This window comes from Trachurus trachurus (genome assembly GCF_905171665.1).
Source record: "Trachurus trachurus genome assembly, chromosome: 11".
Taxonomy (NCBI): domain Eukaryota; kingdom Metazoa; phylum Chordata; class Actinopteri; order Carangiformes; family Carangidae; genus Trachurus; species Trachurus trachurus.
In genome coordinates this window covers 31,577,589-31,604,597 of record NC_139904.1, presented here as the reverse complement: position 1 = coordinate 31,604,597, position 27,009 = coordinate 31,577,589, and the positions used below count along the sequence as shown (strand labels likewise).

The window sequence follows — 27,009 nt, the reverse complement described above, 5'->3', positions numbered from 1 at the left end:
TGTTCTCATGGATGGATGTTGACAGACATTGTTCTCTCACCAGTAGAGGCTCAGTGTGGCAGTACGGAGCGCTCAGCTCAGACTTCACCTTCTCTCTGTTTCCTACAGGCCCACACAGATGTCAACCAGAGATGTTTTCTCCATTAATCTATTGTTTTCCCTCTAAGAAAGTTGTCCCTCTTCTTGCCGCCTGTCCTTACATCACAGATGGAGAGCCAATCAACGTGGCTGTGGTCGGGTGTCAGGCTGACTGCCCCATATGTCTACAGTATGGCCCCAATGGCCATCAAATTTAATATATAAACACTCTGAGCATGTGCATTCAGAATTTCTTATGCATTGAAAGAGAGGGGCCGCCCCAGCTTTGCCCCACCTTCAGGCCTCCGTAGCCATAGCTACCACAGACACCAATCAGGAGATCCTTGGCATGGACCAATAATTGATTGTGTTTGTAGATAATAAATCATAGAAAATAATAACAATTGATTAGTAATAACATAATTTGTTTGCACTATTTTCTGGTGACAACTCTCTGCTCCACCTGCTGCCCATAACGTCCAGTCGCTGGGATGTAAAGCTGGCACACTTTGAAGGAAGAGTGTAAACGTTTTCTATCTCCTTATGTGGCCAAGATGAGCACAGAGGTCATTGGCAAAGTAATACTTCATGTCCTCCCCGTGGTGTTATATTGATTCACACACACAAGAAACTGTCAAAGAGAATGAAATGCATGGCTGAATTCCCACTTTCTCCATCATTCCTGCACAGAAAGCAACCGCCACGTCCGTCCATGTCGGCCTGCTTCCCTGTCTGCGTGGCCCTGCTGTCCCTCCTCCTGGCCCCGGCACTAGGACGTAAGTCTTCCACCCAGCAACGACGCACAATCACAGAACCAGTGTACCGTATACACTGCAAAAACTCAAAATATTTCCAAGAATATTTGTCTTATTTCTTGTCAAAATGTCTCATTTCTGGTCAAAACTAATCTCTTTCAACTTTAAATAAGACTCTCCTAAAAATGAACTTGTTTTCCACTTGTTTCAAACACATTTTCACTTGAAATAAGTAAAAAATCTGCCAGTGAAAGCAAGTTTTTTGTGCTTGTAATAAGAAAGAAAAACTTGCTCCACTATCAGATTTTTCTACTTATTTCAAGTGAAAATCTGCTTGAAAGAAGTAAAAAGTGTCTAAAAACAAGCTACTTTTAATATGTTGAGTCTTATTTTAAGTAGAATGAGATTGTTTTGACTAGAAATAAGACAAATATTCTTGGTAAGAAATTGAGTTTTTGCAGTGTATTACTGCATTTGAATGTTTGTTTGGCAAACACAGACAAAGAGGTGCCCAGGTTAATGTCATAATGCCGTGGCGTGTTGACTGTTGCTAGGTTGTTCTCTTTATCAGGACTCACAAAGCGAAGGGGCCAGAAATAGCAGACACACTGTACTGGCCTGTGTCGTAGGATTAAATCAGATTAAATGTCCCCTCTGATAATCACAACAAGCCCATTCTCTGCTGCTGTTTGGGGACACAATAATAAATCTAACGTGAATGTTTAGTGAGTGAGTGCCAGATATGGTAGGTGTGTGTGTGTGTGTGTGTGTGTGTGTGTGTGTGTGTGTGTGTGTGTGTGTGTGTGTGTGTGTGTGTGTGTGTGTGTGTGTGTGTGTGTGTGTGTGTGTAGGAAGTAGCAACACACACGTGCAACTGCATGTGACATGTTAATTGTGGTTGGTCTCCCGCTCGTTGCACTAATGACTGCTGGCTCTCTGAGCGTTAATGCCGCTGCAGACAGTAACTTTAACAACTTGAGGCCCATGCGCAGTCAGATAAGTGTTTAGTGGTAGTAAATATGGGATTATAAATACCGTCTCACCACTTGATCTCATTTCTCAGCACTTCTGTGGGATGTGGGAACAGCTTCCAGATGTGTGGTGTTCACGGTGCTCAGAGTAAATGAGCTGACTCAGGTTATTGACTGGGGAGCCCCTCTGGCTGTCACCATGTTAACTTCATTCAGGTTGTGATTTTTTTTTTTTTTTTTTTTTTAAAGAGGCGTCCTCCCTCTTCACATCTGGTTGGGGACTCATGAAGAGCGCCCTCTTCTGACTCACTCCAGGAATTAACAGTCCTTAGAATAATAATTTTATCATCATTCATACAAGCTGTTCTATAAATGATGAAAGAAGAAATGAAATCAAATACAACTGTGATAAATTACAGTTTCCATCCAGATAAATCATGAAAAAAATAAATAACAAAGGAAAGTGGTCCTGCCAAATTGACCTTCTGAAATGTTTTCAGATGACATATGGCTTCATGCAACATCGGCCGGTGAATTTATCAACATTATGTTTCCATTCCTGGGGTCAAATTTGGATCAGCAGTTGCTCCTGGGAGCTCTGCATTAAAAATCCCCAGAAGCCGCGTTGATCAGTTAAAATTTGTGCTTCTGAATGTGTGAATATATGAAAGGCAGTAAACGCGGTTGTAAGAAAAAACTGGCATTAAAAATGCATCACAGTGTATTGTGATGTTAATCCACTCTGGCATTAAAGACCTTGCTTTTCCCCTGTGTTTGCCCCCCTTCCCACCCCTGCAATACGCCAACTGAATTAAACTGACCGGTAATATATTGCATTTGTGAAACTCAGCCAAAGAACAAGTGTAACAAGATTATTTATTCTTGTTTTGTCCTGTCAGAACTCGACCTGAACCGGCTGGATGGCGATACCGTCTGCCCGCCCATGAGGAGCGGCCAAGACGACCTTCCAGGTGAAAAGAGTCATCTGTGAAACTGGGAATGATCATTTATAACCGTTTTCAAACAGAAGTGAAAGCAGCAGTTAGAAGAAAAAAACCACAAGCCTCAAAAATTCCTAAAGGAGAAAAGAAAGCATCTAAAGTAAGGTGGGGAGTTTAATTAGTGGAACAGGGTGGGCTGCCTCGTGCCTCAGGACACCTTTTAGATTTCAAATGAGCCAAATAAAATGTTCCACTTGAGCTTTACACAATTTTACTTGGAACAATTCAAACTCAGCAAGATTGTAATTGCTCACCACTGCCTTGTTTCAAACACTTCAACACATCTGCACGCACTCTGCTCTGTGGTTTAGTCAAGCCTCATCTGAAAAAAAAGAAGAAGAAAAAAGTTGTTAGGCTACTTGTTATTAGTCTGTATTAAATTCATTATCATGACAAAACATCATCATGCTAAGTTACCAAATAAATTAATCAAGAATCCTAATATGCGCAGGTCTACTGCTACTCCACACTTATGTGAGAATAATGTGAGAATATTATTCATATTTCATGAATGAATTTTAAGATCCCCACATGCATCATTCATGGTCCTCTGCAGGTTTTGATCTGATCACCCAGTTCCAGCTGGACGTGATCCCTCTGAAAGGTGTGAGGAAGGTGGACGGCTCCACCCCGCTCCAGGTGGCCTACCGCCTGGACAAGGAGGCCAACTTCCAAATTCCAACCATGTAAGTACAGTAAAAGGTAAAAGAAACCAGATAAAAAACACAGACATGTTGGAGAGAGAGAAGCATCGGCCTCCCTGATGCAGGTGTTGCATTATTACAGGTCTGGCACAGATGTTACTGCGTGGCGAGCAGCGTATAATTGGTAGAGAAAAACATGTCTGAACCTATTTGGCATCTCTTAGACAAAAAAAAAAAAAAAAAAGCAGAGAGGAGGTATTTTTATCTGTGCGTGTGTGTGAGTGAGTGGGGGGATTAGAAAAGCATGTGTTGCACTGTACTTGAATCGTTTTGTATCTCCAGGAAATCTGAAGAGGCATTTTTACCAGGCCCACTCTTGTGGTTGGGATTTGAATCTTGAGCACCGACTCCTTAAGAGGTTGAGAATGATAAACACAATAAAATAACAGGTGCTGACAGCAGCGGCTTCCTGTGGAGATTTTCCACAGTTTGTAATTAAAGGTTAGTTGTAGCAGTGTGATGCAGATGGGAGAAATAAAACATGGCCCCTCCCTCCCCAGTGGGACACCCCACACCTCTGATGAATAAAGTGGCTCCTGTTTGGGAACAAAAAGTCAATTAGTCCAATAATCCAAACTGAAGATTGCTAATCATTTCATCATCATTTGATTGGTTATGGGCAAAGCTCCATGCAATTTTTTCTATTTATTTTTTATAAAACCTTCACTGTTGAGAATAACCCTGCATGTTCCAAACTCCACACTGGTCCATTCTCAGTTAAAAAATGTGTGAAGGTCTCCAACTTCATTTGAGATAACTCTGATAACGATATTATAACTTTGGAAAGTTGCCCTCAGGTCACAGATGACTTTCTATACTCCGACAATCTGAGTCTAGAAATCATGTTCGGAGGCGGTTTAGTTTATTTGAGCGAATGAAGCACAACATTTATAAACAAGCACCGGGGTCAGCAGCAGACGGTGATGGGGGTCAAAGTGCACAACCGTGACACCCAGAGCCCCATCTGTGGTGAAGTTTGAGCAACAAATGTGCTTTTGCTTAAGGTTAAGAAAAGATCTTGGTTTTGGTAAAAAAAAAAACTTTTTCTACATTAGCTCATTTCCCAACCTTAAACATAACTCCCAATCATGTAATAATTGAATATTTTGGCAGATAACAAACTATATGTGGCCATATAATTGATATAGCCAATAGCAAACACATAAATTAACAGCAATTCCTCCTAATAGAAAATGTTTTACTTTACATTTCGTTGAAAATATTGTTGTTGTGGATTATTAATTCATGTGTGAAATTGGTTCCCTACTTTTCAATTATTCAAATTGCTACATTTCAGAAAACACATTGAACTTGGAGGTTTCAGGACTGTTGGATGTCCACAGTCCTGGCATATCTGCTTCTGCCAACAATTCAGCTCTGTGTAACAATAGGACTTTTTTTTTTTTTTATCATGGTTTTGAACACCATTGCACCAAAGTGAAAGAAATACAGGTTTCAGGACAGAGGGTGTTTTTTTTTGTTTTTTGTTTTTTCCACTTTACATAACCAAAGCCGTCTCTGGTGCTTCCCAGTGTGCCTGCTCCAGTCTGTTTTGGCTAATCTTTTCCTGCAGGCCTTAGCTTTCCTAAGAAGCTGTTATGTAACTGGCTGGCACCCTGCGTCTCCACCACTCAGGCCTGTCACACTGAATGTAAATACGTGTTTATTTCTCCTACGAGTCCGGCAGCACAGACTGCAGCTTTGAAGTCTTTTTTGCTGCAAGCTGCACTCTCCCTCCTTTTCTTCTGCAGGGCAAAAGCATCACATGCTTAAGACTTACTCACCTCGGGGGCAAAGCAAGACAGTATAGTCTTCGTTTGTTTTACTAGGTTACAGGAAACTCTTTTTTTTTTATTGCCTCACCTTGATCGTTTACAAGACAGTTAAAGTCCGGCTGCAGCGTCCATCTATGAACGTACCACCTACTGAGAATCTGGCTTGTTAAACGCACAGAAAGCTCCAGACTGGGGATACTAACCAGCACTGCATGTTATAATTGAACCAGTGATTTATGCACTGAGGCAGCTTCTTTTCTTCATAATATCTCATTTGTGATTCAATAGCATGCCTTAAAACCTCTGACATCTTTACCTCTTTGAAGCTTATAGCGTTAATTTGATTTGATTCTCAAAGACGGCCAAGCCTCTGTGTTATTTTTATCTGCGTCCCACTCTTCATTTACTGAGTGGTGTTTAATATCTGATCTTGATTTAACTTTGACATGAAAGATTTTTTGTGATTTTACAATCCAGCCTGGTCAGAGGCGTTTTGGACCTTTTCCTTTGAGTGTCATTCAATAAAAGTATGTCAAAATATCTCCAACTGATTGGACCCCTGTTGTCCACCCCACCCCCATTCTCAGGCTGAACTTCCCTCGTGGCTTCCCAGACGAGTACTCCTTCATGGCGACCTTCCGCATGATCAAGAACACAGTTAACAAGGTGTGGAACGTGTGGCAGGTGGTGGACGAGGACGGCTACAAGCAGGCCGGGCTGAGGCTGAACGGGGACCAGCAGGCCCTGGAGTACTTCCTGATGGGCGCCGACGGCAACCTGCAGACCGTCACCTTCCCCGGCCTCTCCGTGCTGTTCAACACCAAGTGGCACAAGGTGATGATCGGCGTGGAGCGCCACCAGGTCACCCTGTACGTGGACTGCCAGCCCGTGGACCAGAAACCCATCAAGGGCAAAGGCCCCATCAACACGGAGGGAGACACTCTGATTGGCCGGCTGGACGCCGATCCAGACACCTCCGTGGTGGTGAGTGAGGACGGAGGATCGCATGCTGCATTTAAAGGGATGGTTCAACATTTTGGCAAATTGGCCCATTGCCATAATCCCTATAGTCATAGCAGTAGGTTTGTTACCTTTAATTGTTGGTGCAAGAAGTTTTTAGAACAGCGGAGCAGAGCCGTGAGCTGCTCAGAGCTACGCTACGGAGGCTAATGGGATATCTTGATTTCCCTCATCAAACTCATTAAATAGGACAATCCAACAACTCCACAACGCTCTGGTGGACAAGTTGTGACCTGCACATTCACCACGCTATGAGATAATAACAGAATGTTACGAGACACAGTTGTATCGAGGTAAATGCAGAGACTGCTTGCTGAAAAACTGTCTCTGAAGGCAACGCGCATCAACAGTTTTGCATGAATTTACCTTGAAAACAACTCTGTCTCGTAACGTTCCGTTATTAGCTCTGAGCAACTCACGGCTCTGCTCCGCCGTTCTAAAAATAACTCGCACTGAGAACTAAAGGTAACGAACCTACTCCTAAAACTATAGGGATTATGGCCAATTTGCCAAAATGTTGAACTATCCCTAAAATCATGACTCTCCTTACGAGCTTTATCAGTGGAAAGGTGCACTCTGGGAAAACACACATTCAGGTTTACATGTGTGCTGAGCTCTGCTATAATTTCAAAGTTCTGCTGTCACGGCAGAGCTGCTCAGTTGGGTTCCAGTGGAAGGAAAATAAACTTAATCCCTGCAGAAAATCACATTGGTGGAAAATCTAAGCCCAACAACCCATATCTGGGATATTAATTCAAAACTACAAAGAAGTTACTCTACCATGACAAAGCATTTCAAGATTTTTTCTTCAGTATCACCCATGAAAATGCACCTCCAGTAATGGTAATGTCTCTTTTCAGTTTGAGCTCCAGTGGATGCTGATTCACTGCGATCCAAAGAGAGCCCAGAGGGAGAGCTGCAACGAGCTGCCGGCCACCGAGGTACAGTCACAAGGACTCAGATCTGCTCAGCATCTGCTGTGGTTTGTGGTTGATCTCCAGGTTGATAGGTTCTCCAGCATGTGGAAAGAAAAAAATAGAGCAGCAAGTTGCACTTCATCCAAAACAATCTACAAATTAAGAGTATTTTTATGGTCAAACTGCAGATTGGAGTTGCTCTACAAAATCTCTGTAGTAGGCAGAGCAGTTTAAGATCCAAGCAGACATGATCTCATTGGCTGTGCTAAACTAAACCTCTGCGCATGGAGCCAAAACACACAAACTCCAGTTAGCGAACTACAGACTTTAACAACATGCATTGTGCCAGATTTTTGTGGTCACCATTATTTCACTGAATACAGCATGTGCCGTTTGGCAGCTTCAGCAACATGATAAAAAAGTAACAAAATAATAAGATCAAGTCTCAGTATGGCTACTTCTAATAAAGTATAATAGACAAGGATTGAACAGGTTGTATTACTGAATGACCCTCTGTGGTGCAGCTCATACCTGCTGCTACTTGATTACCAGCTGCTGTCTGAGACCAGTACAGGTGGTTTTCCTCACCTTTGTTGCTAAGTAACAGCAAAGTGAAAAACATGAAGAGGATGACTTGAACATCTTCACTCATTTCACTGTATTTGACATGATGGAGGCTCAATAGGATAACTAGATTATTATTAGTTCCATAAAAGTAAGGTCATTTAGCCGAACTAGCAGTGAAGCTACTTCAGTGTGCCTTTTTTTACCAATAGATTTTATAGGTTAGCTTCATCTTTCATGCAGCTAGAGAAAATATGGTTCTTCATGTCTTCAGGTGTGTTTTGACAGCTAGTTTTAGCCTAACTTAACGATTATATAGTCCTGTACTGTAGCTACATTTATATTTTATTATTAATAATGTCTTTTCATTGATATCAGGACATTTTTACCAATTCCAAAACTTTTTTCACAATTTTTCTTAACAAACTTGCCTCAGTAGCCTACACAAAATCATGCTGTGTAACTTGCTATTGCCATCGCCAGTTTCTGCCTTGTCTCTTTCATGTCTGTGAGAGACAGATTACAAACAAATGGTCTTTTAGCCTATGACTGAGAAGGTAAACAAATGCGGACGCCCTATTCTGTCATTCAAAGTAATGACACCCACATTTAGCCGACTTGATATTGTCAAAATAGTGTATTTTTTACTCCCACACAGCTAATTCTCCAGTCATACAACCATCTGGTGTGTAGGGAATCATTCAGCTTCAGGGCTGCTACAGTAAGAATCTTTCTCCAGTGTTAACTGATGGGAAATCATTTAACTGCAAAAAAACAGTTGATAGGACAATGTTATCCAGGTAGGAAACCTCTGTGTAAGGTGCTGTGAAGCTCATGGCGTCTATGACAGAATATGATCTTTCATTTGAGTTCAGCTTTAGCACAAATTAATGAGATTTCTGCCTCTGAGAAATGCTTGTAGCCTATAATGAAAATGCCACTCTGCTGTCTCACATCTCATTGTGTGTAAAGGATGCTCTGCAAATTAGGATTACCTGGAGAGTGTTTTCATTCAGTCACTTATATCAAGATGCAAATGTTTCTATCCACTGTAGAGAGCAATGTTTCCTGGCCTGGTGCGCTCTATTAGATTCAGGCTAACATGGGGGAGTGTTGATGGTACTATGGGCTGTGTATTAGCATGATACTGTTTACTCACTACTATGATTATGAACAGGTTCTGCTTCAGCTGACACTTTTGGTGAGGGTGGTGTGACTACTTTCACTAACTCTCCCTTTATCCGATTTCTCTTGCTTCTTCAGATGTTTGCCAATGCTGAGGTATTTATTTTTCTACTCTACTCTTCTTTTTGCTTTGTGATTTAAAGCCAATAATCTACTCCAGGCTTTGGTTGTCTAATTGCCTCATTGCTTTGTTCTATATCTAATTTGGTTTGGTGGTTTTGTTCTTTTTTCAGGGTTTGTGTAGGTAGACATTCATGAATTCATTTATGCAGCATTTCACATGTGAGCAGCAATGCGTTCAGATTGCCAATCCATTCAGCACAGAGACGTATGGATTTAAGCTGATGCCCCAGTTAGCAGCTCCCGGCCTGCAGGCTGTTAGAGGGCGTATAAGAAGCTTGATTTAAAAGGATAACTGTTATCACTTCTCTAGCTTTAATCTCCTCTTAAAACCCATATTTGTTTTGTATTTTTTCAATCCATCGTCAGTATCTGTCCCATTTTCTGACTAGTTGTCTCCTTTCTCAGCCTGACAAATCAGTCCAAGGACCCCCAGGACCCACTGGCCCTGAGGGCCCCAGAGGGACCACAGGAGAAAATGGCAGAGATGGAAGAGATGTAAGTATTTCCTCCTTGATAACAACCATTCTCCCAACAAATGTCTTTGTCTGGCCCATTTCTGTCAACATGTAACTCTCTCTACATCTCTCACTTCCTCTGACTGTGTTGTTTGATCCGTCTCTCCAGGGTCTTCCGGGGTCTCCTGGCAGTCCAGGCTCACCTGTAAGTACAAAGTGTTGAATGATCCTCCGTTCTTTGTGCATTTACTGTGGTTAACACTTCGTTTGCCATCTGATACATTCACTTGTCTGTGTTCAATCACACACAACAATATGACTCTGGATTGTTATCCATTTATACTACTACTGAATTTATTTCTGAAATTCAAATTTTTTAGGAGAACCTTAGCTAGGATTTATTTTTTTTAATTAATTTTATTTTATTTTTTGCTATTAAGAGTTTTTTATTATGAGTATTTACAACTTAAAACAACAAACAAACAAATCCCACACACATACAGGACAGACTTGGACTCAAAAAAAAAAAGAAAAGGAGGGGGGTTGCAAGAGTGTCATTCAATTCTCATAAATAAGAAAATGAAAAAGAAATAAAGAAGGAAATGCAAATCAATTCATGAGGCTGTTATAAATAATGTCCCAGTGGTCATCCAGTTTTTGGTCAAAGTCTTTTAGCAGGCATGCTGCCCTTTCCATATTCAAGAGATCCAAGAATTCTCCCAACCATGACTCTCTGGTGAAACATCCCGGTTTGCAAACTTTCCAGTTCATAAGAATAAGTCTTTTGATGGTAAGACAGCCCAGAGTCCAGAGCCGGTCTACTGTGGCTCCCCCAGTGTTGACTGGTCTCATACCAAGTAGGCATATTGTTGGACAAATAGGGAATTTCACCTTGAAAAGTAATGACATAGTATATGATATAGCGTCTAACCAGAGAGATTTAACTGGACAGTCCCACAGTAGATGAAGCAATGTGCCTCAGGTGCCACAGTTATGCCAGCATACGTCTTGGTGTTCCTTATTCATTTTGGATAATTTAACTGGCTATGTCTGTGTTCAATCACACACAACAATATGACTCTGGATTGTTATCTATGTATACTACTACTGAATTTATTTCTGAAATTCAAAATTTCTAGGAGAACCTTAGCTAAGATTTATTATTGAAACAAATAAAGATACATGTTTTGTTCACAGCACACTACAGACCTTTATCCCTCAACCCTGGCTATAATTTATGCTTTATTTCATCAGTAACCAAATAATTAGCTACCTTGTCAAGCTAATGCATCACATTGGCTCAGTTCAGTGTAATTTCCTCATTCCACTGGCTGTTTATTGCCAACACATCAACTCCTTGATGTGTAGCTGCCTTGACACCTCAGTGGTTTTTCTGCATCCCTCATCATTCCTTCTCTATCCCCAAATCCTCTGTCTCTGAACCTGAAGCTGAAGAGATATTTTGTTAGGATTTGTTTCTGAAGCTGTGTGAGAGTGTTGTTTTCCATCACACTTCCATCCATTCCATGATCCTACTGTTTAGCGTATCCATTCTGCTTTGGACATGCTACTGTAGCAGATAAGTTGGATACAGTTTAAGTTTTTTTCTGAGACTCAGTTGAAGCACTTTGCAAAGCATTTTTGGATAGCAGGTGATTACAATGAAGGTTACATTTGTCAGAAAGCTCTGCAGTGATTTGTGGGGAAAGTGAATCAAGCTCTTGTCTTTCTTACCCTGCAGTGGATCAGTATGTGGTTTTCTAGATGCCTCTTTTCCGTATCCGCTCCTCCAGGATTAAACCTGTTTTCTGCTTCACACAAAATCATATGAGATGTCAAAGAAAGTTTGGGCTTGCTGACGACGAGCATGTCAGGATTTCAAGTGTTGGCGGCTTTCAGGGCAACTCAGAAGTCAACACAGGAAGGAAAACAAGAGTTGTCTTTCACTCTGTAACCTCTCCTCTTCTACTCATCACAGACAGACAACAAACATCCTGACAAAATGGATTTGCACTGATACATAACAGACCTGAAACTTTTCTGATTGAATGTGAAGGTAAACTGAAGGCAACACGCTTCCCGGTGTCTCCGTCATTTATCCCTCAGCTGGGCTCCTGTCTGTTATCTGCATGGCCCTGTACGAGCCGGGGCCCCGTCGCTGTGAGGAACAGCAGCCATGAGAGCGGCCCACCTTCCAATTGATTAAATGTTGACTGTCGCCGCCTCTGTGTATCTTAGCAACAGCATGGGGAGATGCAAGAAGGAGATAAAGCTTCTGTTCTTCTTGTTGTGTCTGTTTCCTAGGGCGGCAAAGGGGAGCAGGGGGAGATCGGTCTTCCTGGACAGAGAGGCCTTCCCGGTCTTCCAGGAGTTGCTGTAGGAAACATCATTTCATCTAAAGACACACATGCTTTAGACTATCTGCTTGTTGTGTGTATGTGTGTGTTATTCCAGGGCCTGTTTTTATTCTAAAACAAAATCAATATCCAAAAGGTTTATAGAATCAGCGGCCACTGGTCACAGTTTACTGGTGTGGTTGGATAAAAGGTCTGACTGTGAGCTTCTTGTCTGCAGGGTTCTTCTGGCCCCATGGGCCCCCGAGGGTCTGTAGGAGAGAGGGTGAGTCAACACTGACATCATTTCAATATCACTCATCATGTATTCCCTTTTGCACAGAGTTACAACTAGAGTTGCTGATGCATCCCTCTCTTTGCAGGGCCTCCCCGGTTTCCCTGGACCTCCAGGTCCTGCTGTAAGTGACACAATCTAGTTCATAATGTTGTGTCCGGGTCACCACTGACCCGTCTTTAAGGTTTTTAATGCATAAAAGTACCACATACATTTGTTTATAGCAACAAGTTTGAGTTTGAGTTTGAGTTTGAGTTTGAGTTTGAGTTTGAGTTTGAGTTTGAGTTTGAGTTTATTTATTTCGATCAGCAAAAAATAAACAAATAAATAGAACCACAAAAAACAGTTACACATCCCTCTAAAAGCAGGGCTGCAGGGCTGATCGAAAGGGTCAGGGCTGAGGCTACAAGCTTATAGATGCCCTAGCAACAAGGCTTTTTGACTTTGTCAGGAACCTCTAATTAAACTTTTTTTTTTCACAAAATTCTAAAATGCTCTGGTTAAAATTATGACATTTGTGGTGTTAGGGTTGATTTTGACCCGGTTATAACCATAAGGACAATAATTAGAGTTAAAACTGAACTCATAAGTGCTAAACCAACCTTTTCATGGATAAGGAAGTCTAACAATGTAACCAAGAGATGAGGAATAAATGGGATAATGAATAATTGTTTCAGTGTGTTTTACAGCTGATTTAAGACTTGGGTCAAAACCGACCCTAACACCATAGATGGTAGCAGAAAGCTGACCAGAGGAAGGTTCTAATGGAAGACAAGGGGTAGACTGACAAAAAAGGCCCAGAGACCCACACCAAAAAATATTAAAACCAATATTTTCATGGATAAGGAGCCTAACAATGTAACCAAGAGAAGAAAAACAAATTGGATGAAAAAAAGAAAAGAAAAGTGTATTTTACAGCTGATTTAACGGGTCAAAACTGACCCGAACACCATAGATGGTAGCAGAAAGCTGACACAAGACGAAGGTTAAAGCAACATGCACAACCTATAATATATGACACAGTATGTGATTATGAGGAAACTGCAAATACTGACACCTCTGTCTGTTGTTTCACAGGGCCCAGCAAGCGAAGGACCAGCTGTACGTGTTTGCTGCTTCTTCTTTGTTCTTCTGTTTGTTTTACTCCCATACAGTACTTGTAGCCAGCAGTTGTTCTCCCATATGAAGTGTACATGTGTGTGTCTAACAGGGCCCACCGGGGAAAGCAGGAACCCCAGGAGATGAAGGAAACATCGGGCCTGAGGTCAGAGACTACACTGAAAAAAAAGAAAAACATGTTTTATGAATAGACAGACCAATGTGTAAATAATGAGTAGCCAAAAGTTACTTTTACTAAAGTATTGCACTGAAGGAGAAGTTTTATGAGGATGTCTGAATCACAATGACCACCTATACCTTCAATTGATTTGATTTGGTTTGATCAGAGGCAGTGGTAGTACAGTAATGGCACTGATATACTAAGTATGTATAGTATATTGTATCTCTTTTCCTCTCTGTAAATGACACCACTTCACTATACAACCTCAGTAATACACAGCGTTAAATGAACACCTGCCTGACACTGACCATCTGAGCTTGTATTTGGTTATGTTTCATATCAAATGTTATGATTGTTGATTTTGTACCGACAGGGTGCACCTGGTCCCAGAGGGACTCCAGGTACAGCAGGGATTCCTGGTCCTCCTGGTCCACCAGGGCCTGTGGTAAGGAGCACATCTAACACACATGCTGTTGACATATACTAATTCATACCTAATTTAATTGTCTTTTCGTGCATACGTATGGGTTTAAGCAGCATGCAGATACAGATACTTGACATTTCAACATGAGTAAAAAGCCTTCTAGACAAGGTTCAGACATTAGAGTGTCAGAGGCTTCCAGGGAATGTGGTCCTGGTCTTGTCTGAGACACTACAATAAAATACTGTACCACTGACTGTGTCTTGCCACAGTTGACAAAGCTGAATGATCAGTATGTGCATGCCTTTTATCAGTATATCTGTATACTGATCACCTGCTGCACAGGTGTAACTCTAAACCTCATACTAAGCTCTATTCACTTTCCTCCTGAACTCACATCTCTATGTCAAATCACGATCTTGTGACGGCGTCGCATGCTGAGGTCTCATTTTCACATTACGTCTCTGGGAGTGGGGACTTATTTGGACATCTAAACCTCTGCGGTTGTTTTAGATGTGGCTCTGCTGTGTTTTTAGGGAGCGCCTGGTGCCAGCAGTGAGGGAAGTGGGGAAGCTGTGAGTGTTTCACTGTTTTACCTTCTGCCAAATGTTTCCTGGGTGCATGGCAATTGGATTGGTGACAGTGAATTTCTTATCAGAATGAGTCACTGAGGTGAAAGCGGCTCTGCGGCAGCCGTGCCTGTTGAGGTATCTGGCTGTCTGTTTGGTCCCGTGTCTCACTTCAGTCCTGTCTGTCTGTCTGTCTGTCTGTCTGTCTGTCTGTCTGTGTCTGTGTCCGTAGTGTCCTGCTGCCTGCCCTGCTGGACCTCAGGGACGCGCTGGTCTGCCAGGGATGAAGGTGAGGAATGTCAATGAAGGTTGTTCAGTGATTAGTCAAAGCCAAAAAAAGACTTTAGCAGTTTCTTGTTGAGACTATCAAACACAAGGCCTCCAGTCTTGACTGTCATGAGGCAGTACATTCACATTAAGTTCATCCTGTCTGAGTTGGGAAAAGCAGCTGCTTTGTGTTTTATCATATTATGTTACAACTGATACAGCCAGCAAAGATGCACATAGCCCCATTTTGAAGCTCCACCATATTTTGGCTAATCCAAAAATGGCCATGGGCACCATTGATCACTTGCAAAAGCGCGTCTCTTTCTCCTAAAAGTTTCCCCAAAATGCATCGTCCCTTTGGCATTGTGTGAGCACTGCAAGTCAACATGTTTAGATGTTTTGTCTCCATGGCAGAGGAGCATTGAAACATCCCTCATGTCCTCCTCTGAGTCTGAGCCCAGTCCTTTATTGACAATAGTTACTGTACTAGTTTTTTTTTTTGTCTAGCTAACAGAATACAATTGTGTATAAAACTGAAAAAAATTAAATTAATTAAAAAACCACCAAAAAACAGGAATTTAGGGTAAGAGTAGCCTATAAGGTTTGACATCACACATTGCACTCACTGTCAAGGAAAGGTAGCCATTTTTATTTAACACATATACAGTAAAGTAACTTCCATTCATCAGAGTAAGAAAATGTATACAGCATGATATACTGTAGGATAAACACATTAACAAAAACAAGGACAATTATAACTAGCCTACAGTGCTGTTCTTGACTCATTTTGACAAGTGAACAGACTATTGTGCATGTGATGACTTGGCCTATAGAATGAAATGATGCTGACATGTTTTGGAGAGAACAACCATTAGACTGAGAATCAACAATCAGTTTAGATTTAGATTGTTTTGATGGACATTGTGCTACTGCAGCTATCCTCACTTAATCATTTGCAAAGATGTACAAAGACATTTGCAATTTGATGAAATGAATGAGAAATACAATTCTGTTGTGAACAATTGCTGGGTGGTTTGTCCATGTTGTTTTGAGAATGTAATTTCTGTTTCGAAAAATGAGCCAATATGGAGAAAAACTGCAATTAAAGCACACAGTGGAGAAGCTGATGTGTATTTGTGGCCTTTTTAACTAAATTAATTCTTGTTTATCAGTTGATACAGCAAAGTTTCCCTCAGCACCTTTTACAAATAATTTTTAATGAAACTGAATGGAAAACATTAAGAGTATGATTAAATTGCTGATGCTCAAAGGCCTGTGTTGAGCACATCAAGTGCTTTAATTAATTTCAAACGGAACCATAAATTGTGAATGTAAAAATATATTTTGTTTTAAATGTGTCAACCACATTTCATTGTTTCCTTAAGGGTCACAAAGGTTTGGCCGGGGAGCCTGGAAAAGATGGACTGGATGGAGATAAGGTATGTTAGATGATGAACATAAACATACACAGTGTAACATGATTATCTCTCTGTTCTTCTCACAGTGGAATGAAATTGCTCCTGTTTGTTTCTTCCCACAGGGAGATGCAGGAGAAGCCGGTCCTCAGGGGCCACCCGGTCGCATGGGAGATGATGTAAGAGAACTGATTCCTTTCAGTGTATTTTATTTTACCACGTGTGTCTTTATGAGGAGAAGTGATGCATACCTACTGTCTGTTGAATGCTCTTTTGTTGCTATAGGGTCAAAGAGGGCCCATTGGATTCCCTGGAGCTGAGGGAGAGAAGGGAGACAGAGTAAGTTAAACCAAGGTCTCATCACATTCTAATATACAATATATTGATAGATGCTTTCTTCAAATCACAAAGTGTCTTTAATAAAACTGGTTGTAATGTTTCTCATCACAGGGGCCTCCTGGTTTCAACGGTGTTCCAGGACCCACAGGCCCGCCTGGTGGTCCTGTAAGCAGTCTCATTTGAATCGGTCCTGTGTCATCTGCTCTTTGAACAAACAGACAGGAGGAAACTGATAACTGATTCTACTGATGTACTTGTGATTTAATCTCCTCTTTCAGGGTGTGGAGGGAATCCGGGGACGACAGGGTCTGCAGGGGCCCAAGGGTGACGATGTGAGTTCTTCACTTCAACATGGATTCTGGATTATATTTCAATTTATTATCAAATCTATTGTTTCAGTTTTAAGAACTCTGATTTGATTTTCAATTAGGGAGCTGTGGGGCCTCAAGGAGAGCAGGGACCTCCAGGAGAGAAAGGAGACGATGTAAGTATACTGATGACTTTGTGATGGATTCCTCCCTCAGCACCGATGTGAGTCTGGGTTGTAACTGTGCTGTGTGGCCTTACAGGGGGAGCCTGGGGCAGATGGCTTGGACGGACTACCTGGAACTGATGGAGCTAAGGTGAATTTGATTTTTAAAAATCCAACATTTTATTCTAAATTCACATTTAATCCTCTTGGAGCTTAAAAAAGTTAGCACTTAGAGAGCTTGTGGGGGCAACAGCAGTGAATTGTAATATGTTTTCAATCATGGAGGGCTAAAGGTGTTCTAAAACGTTTTTTATTCCAAAATAGTTGAATATAAGGGGCCACTGTAGTAGTAGTAGTAGTAGTAGTGTATTTGATCTCTAACACAAAATGATTTACAGTTGAGCATCAATCACAGTCAGTCAACCTTCCATAATACCATCATTCGTTCATCTAGTTCATAAATAGATCAAAAAGGTGTAGGCTGAAGCTATCTAGCTTATAGATGCCTACCCTTTAATTCAAATTTTCCAATTATATCCATTAGAGCTCTTCATGATTTCAGAGTCATAGAAAGAAACACGTATCCAATAATTAACAAATTGTCAAAAATAAAATCAATAGATGATTAAACAGTATAACAGTTGCAATCAGAGTCATAGAAAGAAATAATTATCCAATAATTAACAAGTGTAGCCAAAAAAAATAAAAAAAATAACAGCATTACAGTTGCAGTCAACACCCAATTATTCAATCCTGTTTATAGCTTTCTATCATACTATTTTTTAATCTATTTTTAAATTGTGTTATGTTTTTGCATTGTTTGAGATCCTCTGACAAGCTATTCCAAAGTTTTACTCCCGCCACAGAAATACACATGCTTTTTAATGTAGTGCACTGGAGGGCCCGTTTTCCCCTCAAGGCCCCAAGTATTAGCCTGGTTCACATCTGCTAATAGAATACCTTGGGGAAGTGAATTCATTGCCAAAAAATGAGTTTTGTGTCATTATTTATTTTAAAATTTGTTATCCACCCTGTCCAAGTTGCTCATAACTATACTTTACTAAAAAAAAAAAAAAAAAAAAAAGAGTTTGTTGGGCGGCCCGGGGTATTGTGGCTAATGTTAGCTGACTTTAGGAATCATATTTTACTCAGCTGTGGTTACATTAAACAACACTTGGATTCATCATTATTCCATGAAGGCACCATATAGTAGCCACTGTTGTGTTTGTGTGTGTGTGTGTGTGTTCATTATTATTCTTGTATGCATAAACTGTGAATCTGCTTTACAGGGAGAGGCTGGCACTCCTGGAGCTGTTGGTATCAGGGGGATTGTTGGTATTCCGGTAAGTCCATCATCATTATATTATATTATATTCATTGTGTTTCTACATCAATAACAGTCTGTTACAGTAATCATCAGCTAGAGGTCGTATTGATAATTACACATTTGGAGCATGTTATTTTAATTGCAAAGCCAGTGAAGGCGGTGGGCAGAGCTCCTGTCTGAGGCCACAGAGGAGGTCAGATAAATAAATCATAAAAGTCAACCAACCAGCAGGAAGGACAATCCGATGCCAAGATCACACAGCACCTTTGCCTGTAGAGTTGTGAAGTGAGAGGCGGCGGATGCGGCTCGAATAGTAAAACCCACTTTAAAAACACACTCGACACTAGAGGAAAGTACATGATATTTTATAGCCTTATCTCACAGTCACAAAGAAGCTGTGCAGTTTCCTGCTTCTATTGCCAGGAGGAAAACTTTTACTGATGTTGTGTCAATTCTTGGTTAAAGTGCATCTTGAGAACTTTAGAACTTGGAAAGTAAGAATATTCATCTGTTTTTATTGCCGCGATAAGATAAACCATAACACATGACACACGAGGTTTGTTTTCTGCCTCTTCATTCGTCATGCTAGCAGAAGTAGCAGTGTGGTCTCCACCAGTTTTGTTCTGACCGAAATAAACAACTTTCTTTGGACTGGCAATTATTTCAGTGCTAGACAACGATGGAAAGTATAGTAAACATTGATGTAAATACTTTAGCATGCTTTTAGCATATAGCTCTGGCTAATGGTGCGTTCAGGTCATATGGTGTGGATGGGAAAGGTAGGAAAGGTTCTCATGTTACTGTTTGTGTTCATAGCATAAAGACACATATTGTTAAATGGGCATTATGATGTGCGTCTACATTCTAGAACGGCATCAATTGATGTTGGATTGAATTAAACTAAACAGTGGTTGTTGTGGGGCATCCATAGTTGTTTTCTATTCAAGCAGTTTTGTGTTGGTAATGCCAAAGTAGAGAAATTGGATCAAATTAAAACAGGCTATGTTTCAGAAGTTACTGAACTGAAATGTGTGTGAGTCAGAAATGTATGATGCAACTGATAATTAATCATCTTCATTGGTAATTAATAAAAAATTATAATGAATCTGAATTTCTTAACAAAAAGCAGCTGATCTTTTTATGTAAAAAGCCAAACAAAGAAAACATTTACCATTTTTGCTTTAAAAATTAAAATTCAATTAAAATCATTTTCTGTAAATCTACCAATCAATTATTCAACTTATCATTGGCGCCTGATGTAGCGGTGAGTATGGTTGTGGAAGTTTTAGATTTTTCATGTTACCTCATTGACCTTTTGCCTGGTGTGCACTCTCCACACAGGATTGAAGGACGTGGTAATGGTGACACATTCATTTTCCGCCTCTTTACATAAAACGTGTTGTTGTTCCCAGGGCCTGCCAGGGAAGCAAGGAGTAGCAGGACCCCCTGGTGAAAAGGTAATTGGAATCATCTGCTATTTAATGAGGCGTTTCCACATTGTATATCCAACATGTTATTGCTGACGACTTCAGTAGAACTCGTGCGCAGAGTGTTTGAGCTGAGGGAAATAAGAACTGACTAATTCAGTGCCATTTCTTTTGTGGATTTAGGGTGAGACTGGTGCTGAGGGAGGCATTGGACCAGTTGGACTTCCTGGAAAGATTGTAAGATTACCCCATCAAGCCTTCTGTCACCCCCTAATTATATTCATCTGTTTACTCTAGCTGTTTTGATTCAAGCCATATTTTCAAACCCATCCAAACTCATTTGTTTCCAAACAGGGTGAGACGGGACAAGATGGAGAAGATGGAACACCAGGAGTTAAAGGAGCAACTGTGAGTTTTCTGTTTATTCTCTTTCGATATGTATTATTAAGCTGGTGGCTAAACGCTAACTGTATCTATAATACATTTTCAGGGTGAAACAGGAAAACAAGGTCCAGTAGGGCCTACAGGTCCAACAGGCATCCAGGTGAGACAGTAAAAGTTAACAGCAACATTATTCAACATCATTTGTTACATGTCGATGTATACAACATAAAGCTTTGTATTCCCAGGGTGAGAAAGGTGATAAAGGAGACACAGGGGCCAAAGGACTGAAGGGCCACACTGGGTTCAAAGGGGATCAGGTCAGAGAAAAAAAAAAAAAGTTTTTTTTTTTTAACAGAAAAGTTTTTTACTGTTTGTTACTGATGATGATGATGTGATGATGATTATAATGAAGATGATGATGATGATGATGAGAGTCTCAGGTGCAGTGAATGAAATGACGTTTTTCCATGTGGCGTTTAGGGACCTATTGGACCAGTGGGATCAAAAGGAAGTCAGGTGAGAAACATTAGAATCTCTGAACTGGTATAAAATGACTCTTCAGAGCCATTTCAACACTGACTCGCTATGTTTCTCACGTGAACAGGGCGACCCGGGTGTTGTCGGAGATCCTGGAGTAAAAGGAGACCAGGTATGTTGAGGCGCTAATTCTTTTCTTTTTTTTAAAGGAATCATCTGTTGAAAATTGCTCACTGTTCCTGTCAGTATAGGTTTTAAAGAGGTCGTCTCATCTTTGTCTGTTGCAGGGTCCTCCTGGTGTTACTGGACTCAAAGGAGGGGTATGAAGTTGTTTTCACATAGAAACACAGACTCATACCATCGTGCTACAACACCTGCTATTTTGGTTTTCATTGCATATGGATATAACACTGTAAACTAGCTGATCTTGTGCCCCAAGAAACTCTAACATATAAAACATACAATCAATGAAATATTAGCTATTGGTAATGATGTGTTTTTTTTAATAAGCGAGGAGAGAAGGGCTCAAGAGGAGCAGCAGGCATTGATGGCAGACCAGGCCAGCCAGGTCACGAGGGTTTGGCTGGACCAATGGGAGCTCGAGGGCTGGAGGGAGAACCAGGCCTTGCTGGAGCAACAGGTCCCCGAGGTCTACCTGTAAGTGTAACACGTGTAAATGTAGTGCATGGACACACTGTGACACTTCTGAAATCACTTGAGTGAAAGCTGAGATGTAGAGCTGATAGTGTGGTCCATATCATCATTTATATTATCAACCTATGATGTACTCGCTCAACCAAACTCACTTTCACTTTGACATGTTCATGATTTCACAGGGCCCAAAAGTGAGTGACGAGAAGCTTCGTGAAATGTGCTCAGCTGTTGTGGCAGGTGCAGTTTGTTCGTTTTAATTTGATCTCATCACATATTAAAGGGACAACGAGGAGTTTTGGAAAAGCGAAGCGTTTTCACACTACATTTATGAGTATCCGCGCACCGTGAAATTATTTGACCGGCGCAAGACAGACTCATGTTTTCATTCATCAAGAATTAAAGTCAGAGGTTGGAAGACGATCACATACCGTCGTAGTTCCGACCATAAATTCAGGTGGGAATTCTCATGACTCGCCACGAAACCGAAAGTAAGGAAACACTGGTCGGCTCGCCCAGCATTTCCACCACCACTAATAATAACAAAATAACCATAGAGACAAAACCATAGATTTATCTAAAATGGGCCCATTAACAAGTAGCCTGGCTCTCGCCAGACCCTTGTAGTTCCGCAAAGCTCCACCAGAGGCGCTACGCTCAGCTTCACACAAGGGTCTGGACTCGAGGCCAATGCAAACTTCTTCCCCGGAGCAAAAAATAATGAACCAATCAGGATCGCCGGGCGGGACTTTCTGAGGTGTGACGTAGCGCTGAAGCGACTGTTTGAGTCAAACAACAATGGCGGCTCGCAGTGAGGAGTCGTGCGTTGGCATTGATTCTGCTATTTCAACTGTTTTGTCGAATCTATCGAATATTAATTCTTTGAAAGATGAACAGAGAACGGTTTTGAAGGCATTTATTGGTGGCAAGGATGTTTTCGCTCTTCTTCCGACCGGGTTTGGCAAGAGCTTGAGCACGTCATTCAAGATAACGGACAAGTGGTTTATCCAATCACATACAAGATTTTTTTACAAGGCCCCGCCTTCTGAAATGAATCGCCTATGGAGCAGTCCCAGACCCTTGTGTGGAGCTCAGCGTAGCTTTGCGGAACTACAAGGGTCTGGCGAGAGTCAGGCTAATTAACAAGTGTAGGTAGCGTAGATTCATCCACATTAATATGATACTTTTTTATTGTCGCGGAATCTTTCGTTCTGCCGATGGAGAAACTCCTCGTTGTCCCTTTAACTCATATTTAAACCACGGTATGACCGTTTTATCAGAGGTAGATAGTTTTAAATGCTCAGCATGTTGATAGAATGTGTTCTTTGTTGATTCAGAGCAAATAGCAGAGTTTAAGAAGGAGCTGCTGAACAAGCCGGCTGCCCTGGGTGCTCCTGGCAGCCCCGGACCAGCAGGACCTCCTGGGCTTCCTGGAGCAGCAGGAGCAGCGGGAGCGGCAGGAGCTCCGGGGCTGACGGGTCCCAAAGGCCCACCAGGATACTTCGGGCTTCCAGGCGCACCAGGAAAGAAAGGTCAGAAAACCTTTTCCTCTAACTCAACACTGAACGCTTCGGCAAGTATGTGCTTCAACAGCACAGTGGGAGATAAACCATGGTGTGGTGATAGCCTTTTGATTTTTTTCCCTTGGGAAAACATCCAGACCTACTGTACAGTGGATGTGGTGGCAAGAAATTAATTGAAGTCTCTTGAGAAAATAAAGGACCAAGGACCCAGGCAGTCCACCTTTATCCTCACCCCGGTGTAGCACACTGAAATAAGTCATGTACAGCTCTCTGCAGATGGACGGGATTCACCCATGCATAACTTTATACAATCAATGATTAACTAAACAAGACTGAATTAGGGTGCAGTCATTAAGTTTCCTAATTACATCCCCATAACTGTGGAAACAGCGTGCCTCTCCATTTCATCTCACCATTAATTTGTGCTTCCTCTGTTTGATGTTCTCCTCTGCAGGTGAAGCCGGGGAGAAGGGAGACAAGGGAGACATGGGAGAGGACGGCATAGGAATCAAAGGGAGTGCAGGTGCACCCGGTGCACCAGGTAAGTACATCTGCTCAGGGGGAACCTTGGGTCCTCAGAAAGTTCAAAGACTTATTTCTTTTTTAATGAAATTGAATTTAAATTTAAGTTCTCCTCATTCCGCACAACAGGGAGACTTGAGACTTGCGTTATAAATGCAAATATTCATGACTGACTGCCAGTTGCTATATGAGTCAGTGTTTCCCATTGGCCATTGCTCTTCAAATGTCATTTTTACAACTAGCCTCTATGGGGTTTCAACAAACTGCTGTGTTGCCAATTTAGCACATTTATTGACAGATGTTGATACTATTTGAAAAAAACAAAAGGCAGCAGTTTGTTAAACAGACGGAGGTTCTGTTCTGTGAGAGAGAGAGAGACAAAATAAGAAAGATATGATTAACAAGTAAATACATCTGAAATCACAGCACAGTCCCAAGACTCAATTCATGTTTTGGCCTTCTCTGACTCATCAAATACACAATCCAACAACTCCAAAATGCTCTGGTGGACAAGTTGTGACCTGCACATTCACCACGCTATGAGATAATAATGGAACATTACAAGATGGAGTTGTGTTCGAGGCAAATACAGAGACTGTTTGCCGAAAAACTGCCACCGACAGGAACGCGCATCAGCAGTTTTGCATGAATTTGCCTCTAAAACAACTCTGTGTGGTAACGTTGTGTTATTATCTCATAGCGTGGTGAATGTGCAGGTCACAACTTGTCCACCAGAGCGTTGTGGAGTTGTTGGATTGTGTATTTGATGAGTTTGATGAGGGAAACCAAGAAATCCCATTAGATTCTGTAGTGTAGCTCTGAGCAGTTCGCAGCTCTGCTCCGCCGTTCTAAAAATAGCTTGCACCAACAACTAAAGGTAATGAACCTACTCCTAAACAATAGAGATTATGGCAATGGGCCAATTTGCCAAAATGTTGAACTATCCCTTTAAGGCGTTGCTAATTGTAGCAGACAAATGAGGGGACTACCATGAACACTCTGCAAGTGATAGGAACTGAGACAAAAAGTGTTACAATCGTAACTAGCGGTCTCCGCTAGTTTTTAAAAATCATACCATTTTGAAAATGATTTGGCAGCCGTGGCCACAGGCTGGGAATCACTGTGATACAGGATCCATCATGTAGCGAAGCTTTAATTCCACTCAAAAAGTGAAACCCACGTCACTGAGGCTTTGCTAACTTTGACCTTGTTTGGTGTGTGTGCCTCAGGTGAACCAGGTGCCCCCGGCATCGGCAAGGACGGCAAAAACGGAGAACGTGGTGATGCAGGAAGTCCCGGCTCCCCGGGAGCAGCCGGTCCGAGGGGAGCCTCAGGACCGCCGGGGCTTTGCGATCCATCGACCTGCATAGGCCGACTTCCACCTCTCTACATGCTCAGCGGAAAGAAATCTAGCAGCTACAAAAACAAGTGAGGCATCGCAGCTCACTGACACGGTCCAGATCTCATCCTGTCGTGACCACGTTTGAGTTCGAGGACCTCTCAGAGGTCAGTGCCACGGCGATCTTTGGGAGTCCTCGGATGTCTCCATCTGAACCACGGATCTAAGAGACACAAAGGAAAACAGAGACAAGACACAACTGTAGAATACTGTATAGATATTTTAACTCGTTTGTGATTCAAGAGAGAGCTTATCTGATGGTGCATAACCAAAGATAGCTGCTGCTGATGCCAAAGCAACGTCTTCCAGCCGACACAGGCCTGCAGGTCCATGAAATGTCCCAGCACAGCTGCTGTCCCCTGGCCTTCCATAGGTACCTTCACCAAAATAAATACCAGCAGGTTGTGAAATATTTTTAAAAATTGGTACATCTCTTTGATTTCCACTTATGCATGTACTTTTGAATTTCTTCAATAAGCTCACAGAAGTCTTCTAACCCCATGTAATGGCATGTCAGGTGCTATTTTGACCCATTCTTTTCCTCGTTGCAATTATGAGCCAGAAAATAAAACTGAATTGGTTAAGTGAAAATGATTTTAAGATTTCACAAGTGCAGACATCTGCAACAATGTGCTTTTATAAATTTAAGGATCACATTTTCTTTTTGGGCCTGGTTTTGTCATCCAATTGCTCTTTTTCAAACATTGTAATAAAGTGGTATGTTTTGGATAGTACTGAATTAAAAGTGTTATTCACTGGAACACACAGTCCGTCCTAGAGCCGCTGCAGGTACGTGCTGTTAGAGGGTACTGAAGTTCAAAGATGTACAAGTGGCAGTGAGTCACATTATTACGTGGCATGACTAAGAGAAATGAGCAGATCTGTATTCACATGGCGAGGTGATCGATCAATGAAATTCCTCAGCCGCCTCATGATAAAACGGTGTCCTATTGAAAACAAGGTCCCTGGGATTGTTGTGGATTTACTGTAATGTGGATCCAGGAAGGCATCTCACTGTTGCCTGGATACAGCGGAGAGTCAACATCATCCCTACAGCTGTCTGCACAGCACAAATACATTCACAGATCAAATGTGACCTTTACCAAGCTGCAGAACAGAGTTAGCATAGCATCCGGCCCAAACACATCCCTTTGATTCCATAGATTGCACCGTATCTCTGAGCCGATGGTTTTTAAGTTGTATACATAAGTGGAAGGTTGCACGAGGTTCCTAAAGTTTGATTTCTGCAAAAGATATACAATTGATTAACATACTCAGCTTACAGGTATGGAGCATGATGGATGGCAGGAGAACAGAGGGACACTGTTTTAAATCTATTAGGGGCAGAAGTGAGTTGGATATCAAAAAAACAGTCTGAATTAATGTGACTACATAATGTAGTGTGTTTGACACTTTTCTGGCATCTCCTTCCAAGCTTTGATCCATCTATATATTGTTGGTTTTAAGAACTAAAAAAAAACATCAGTTTAGATTTACATCTCTCTCCTTCTACATCACAGGTCAGTCAGCCAATCAGAGCACTGACTGACCAAATATGAAAGAGAAACCAAATATGGAAAGGTTGGACAGTGGGTGCAGGTGGGCGGGGCTTGGGTATGGCATCAGGAAGTTACAGAAGCCATCACATTACAGTGAGGCAGTCATTATTGATATAGAAACTTAACATGCTGTGTTTAAAGATGACAGAAAAATATAACCTTATATTTAAACAACATGGGACCTTTAACATTCATATTAATTGCACGTATAAAGACCAGAGGGGTTAGGTAAAGTTTTGGCTTTTCATATCAAAAATGAGGTGTAAGTACTGATTCAAAAAAACATAACAAAGCCTGTATTATAAAATGAATCTGTTCCATTCTTTATTATACAGTACAGTACATGTGTCTTTCCAATACTTACATTATGCTACTTATTTAAAATATCTTGGCACAAATTTACCAGGAAAGAAATGGGAAGAACAAGTTGATAAAAAATGTAGTTTAGCTATGCATTTAAACATGTGTGTATTGGTTCAAATTGAGAATAATTTATCAATATAACTTAAAACAATTCAATCGGCAAAAATAGCTAATATGGATGATGAAAGAAAGATGGATGGCCTATATGTATTACAAAATATTACGTTTGGTTTTCTTTTTAAACAACTTGATATCCCACCTTATAACACAGTCTATTGGTAATTGTAAGGAGCATTTACACATCTCAAAAATCAAATAATAATACTGATACGGTCAAATTGTTCAATAATAAACCAGTGAAAGAAAAGCAGCTAATAGGTAAATTAAATGGCATGGCTGAAAGAGCAGTTCATTCATTGCATTCCCATGTGTATGACCA

General features: G+C 41.3%; 1 protein-coding gene across 1 annotated transcript; it reads left to right on the top strand.

Annotated features, from left to right (window-relative positions):
* Nucleotides 1-790: 790 nt before the first annotated feature.
* On the top strand, nt 791-24,681 carry col9a1c (collagen, type IX, alpha 1c; the record flags this gene model as incomplete). Its single annotated transcript, XM_083981575.1, has 37 exons — nt 791-854; nt 2,704-2,775; nt 3,362-3,491; nt 5,872-6,268; nt 7,165-7,245; nt 9,049-9,066; nt 9,499-9,588; nt 9,718-9,753; nt 11,853-11,924; nt 12,123-12,167; nt 12,265-12,300; nt 13,254-13,277; nt 13,387-13,440; nt 13,829-13,900; nt 14,413-14,451; nt 14,678-14,734; nt 16,098-16,151; nt 16,253-16,306; nt 16,413-16,466; nt 16,578-16,631; nt 16,745-16,798; nt 16,897-16,950; nt 17,036-17,089; nt 18,228-18,281; nt 19,678-19,722; nt 19,876-19,929; nt 20,047-20,100; nt 20,183-20,236; nt 20,322-20,393; nt 20,557-20,592; nt 20,681-20,725; nt 20,841-20,873; nt 21,064-21,210; nt 21,390-21,444; nt 22,542-22,736; nt 23,182-23,268; nt 24,479-24,681. 37 exons carry the CDS (start codon nt 791-793, stop codon nt 24,679-24,681), a joined length of 2,799 nt encoding a protein of 932 aa, XP_083837701.1.
* Between the last annotated feature and the right edge of the window lie 2,328 nt (nt 24,682-27,009).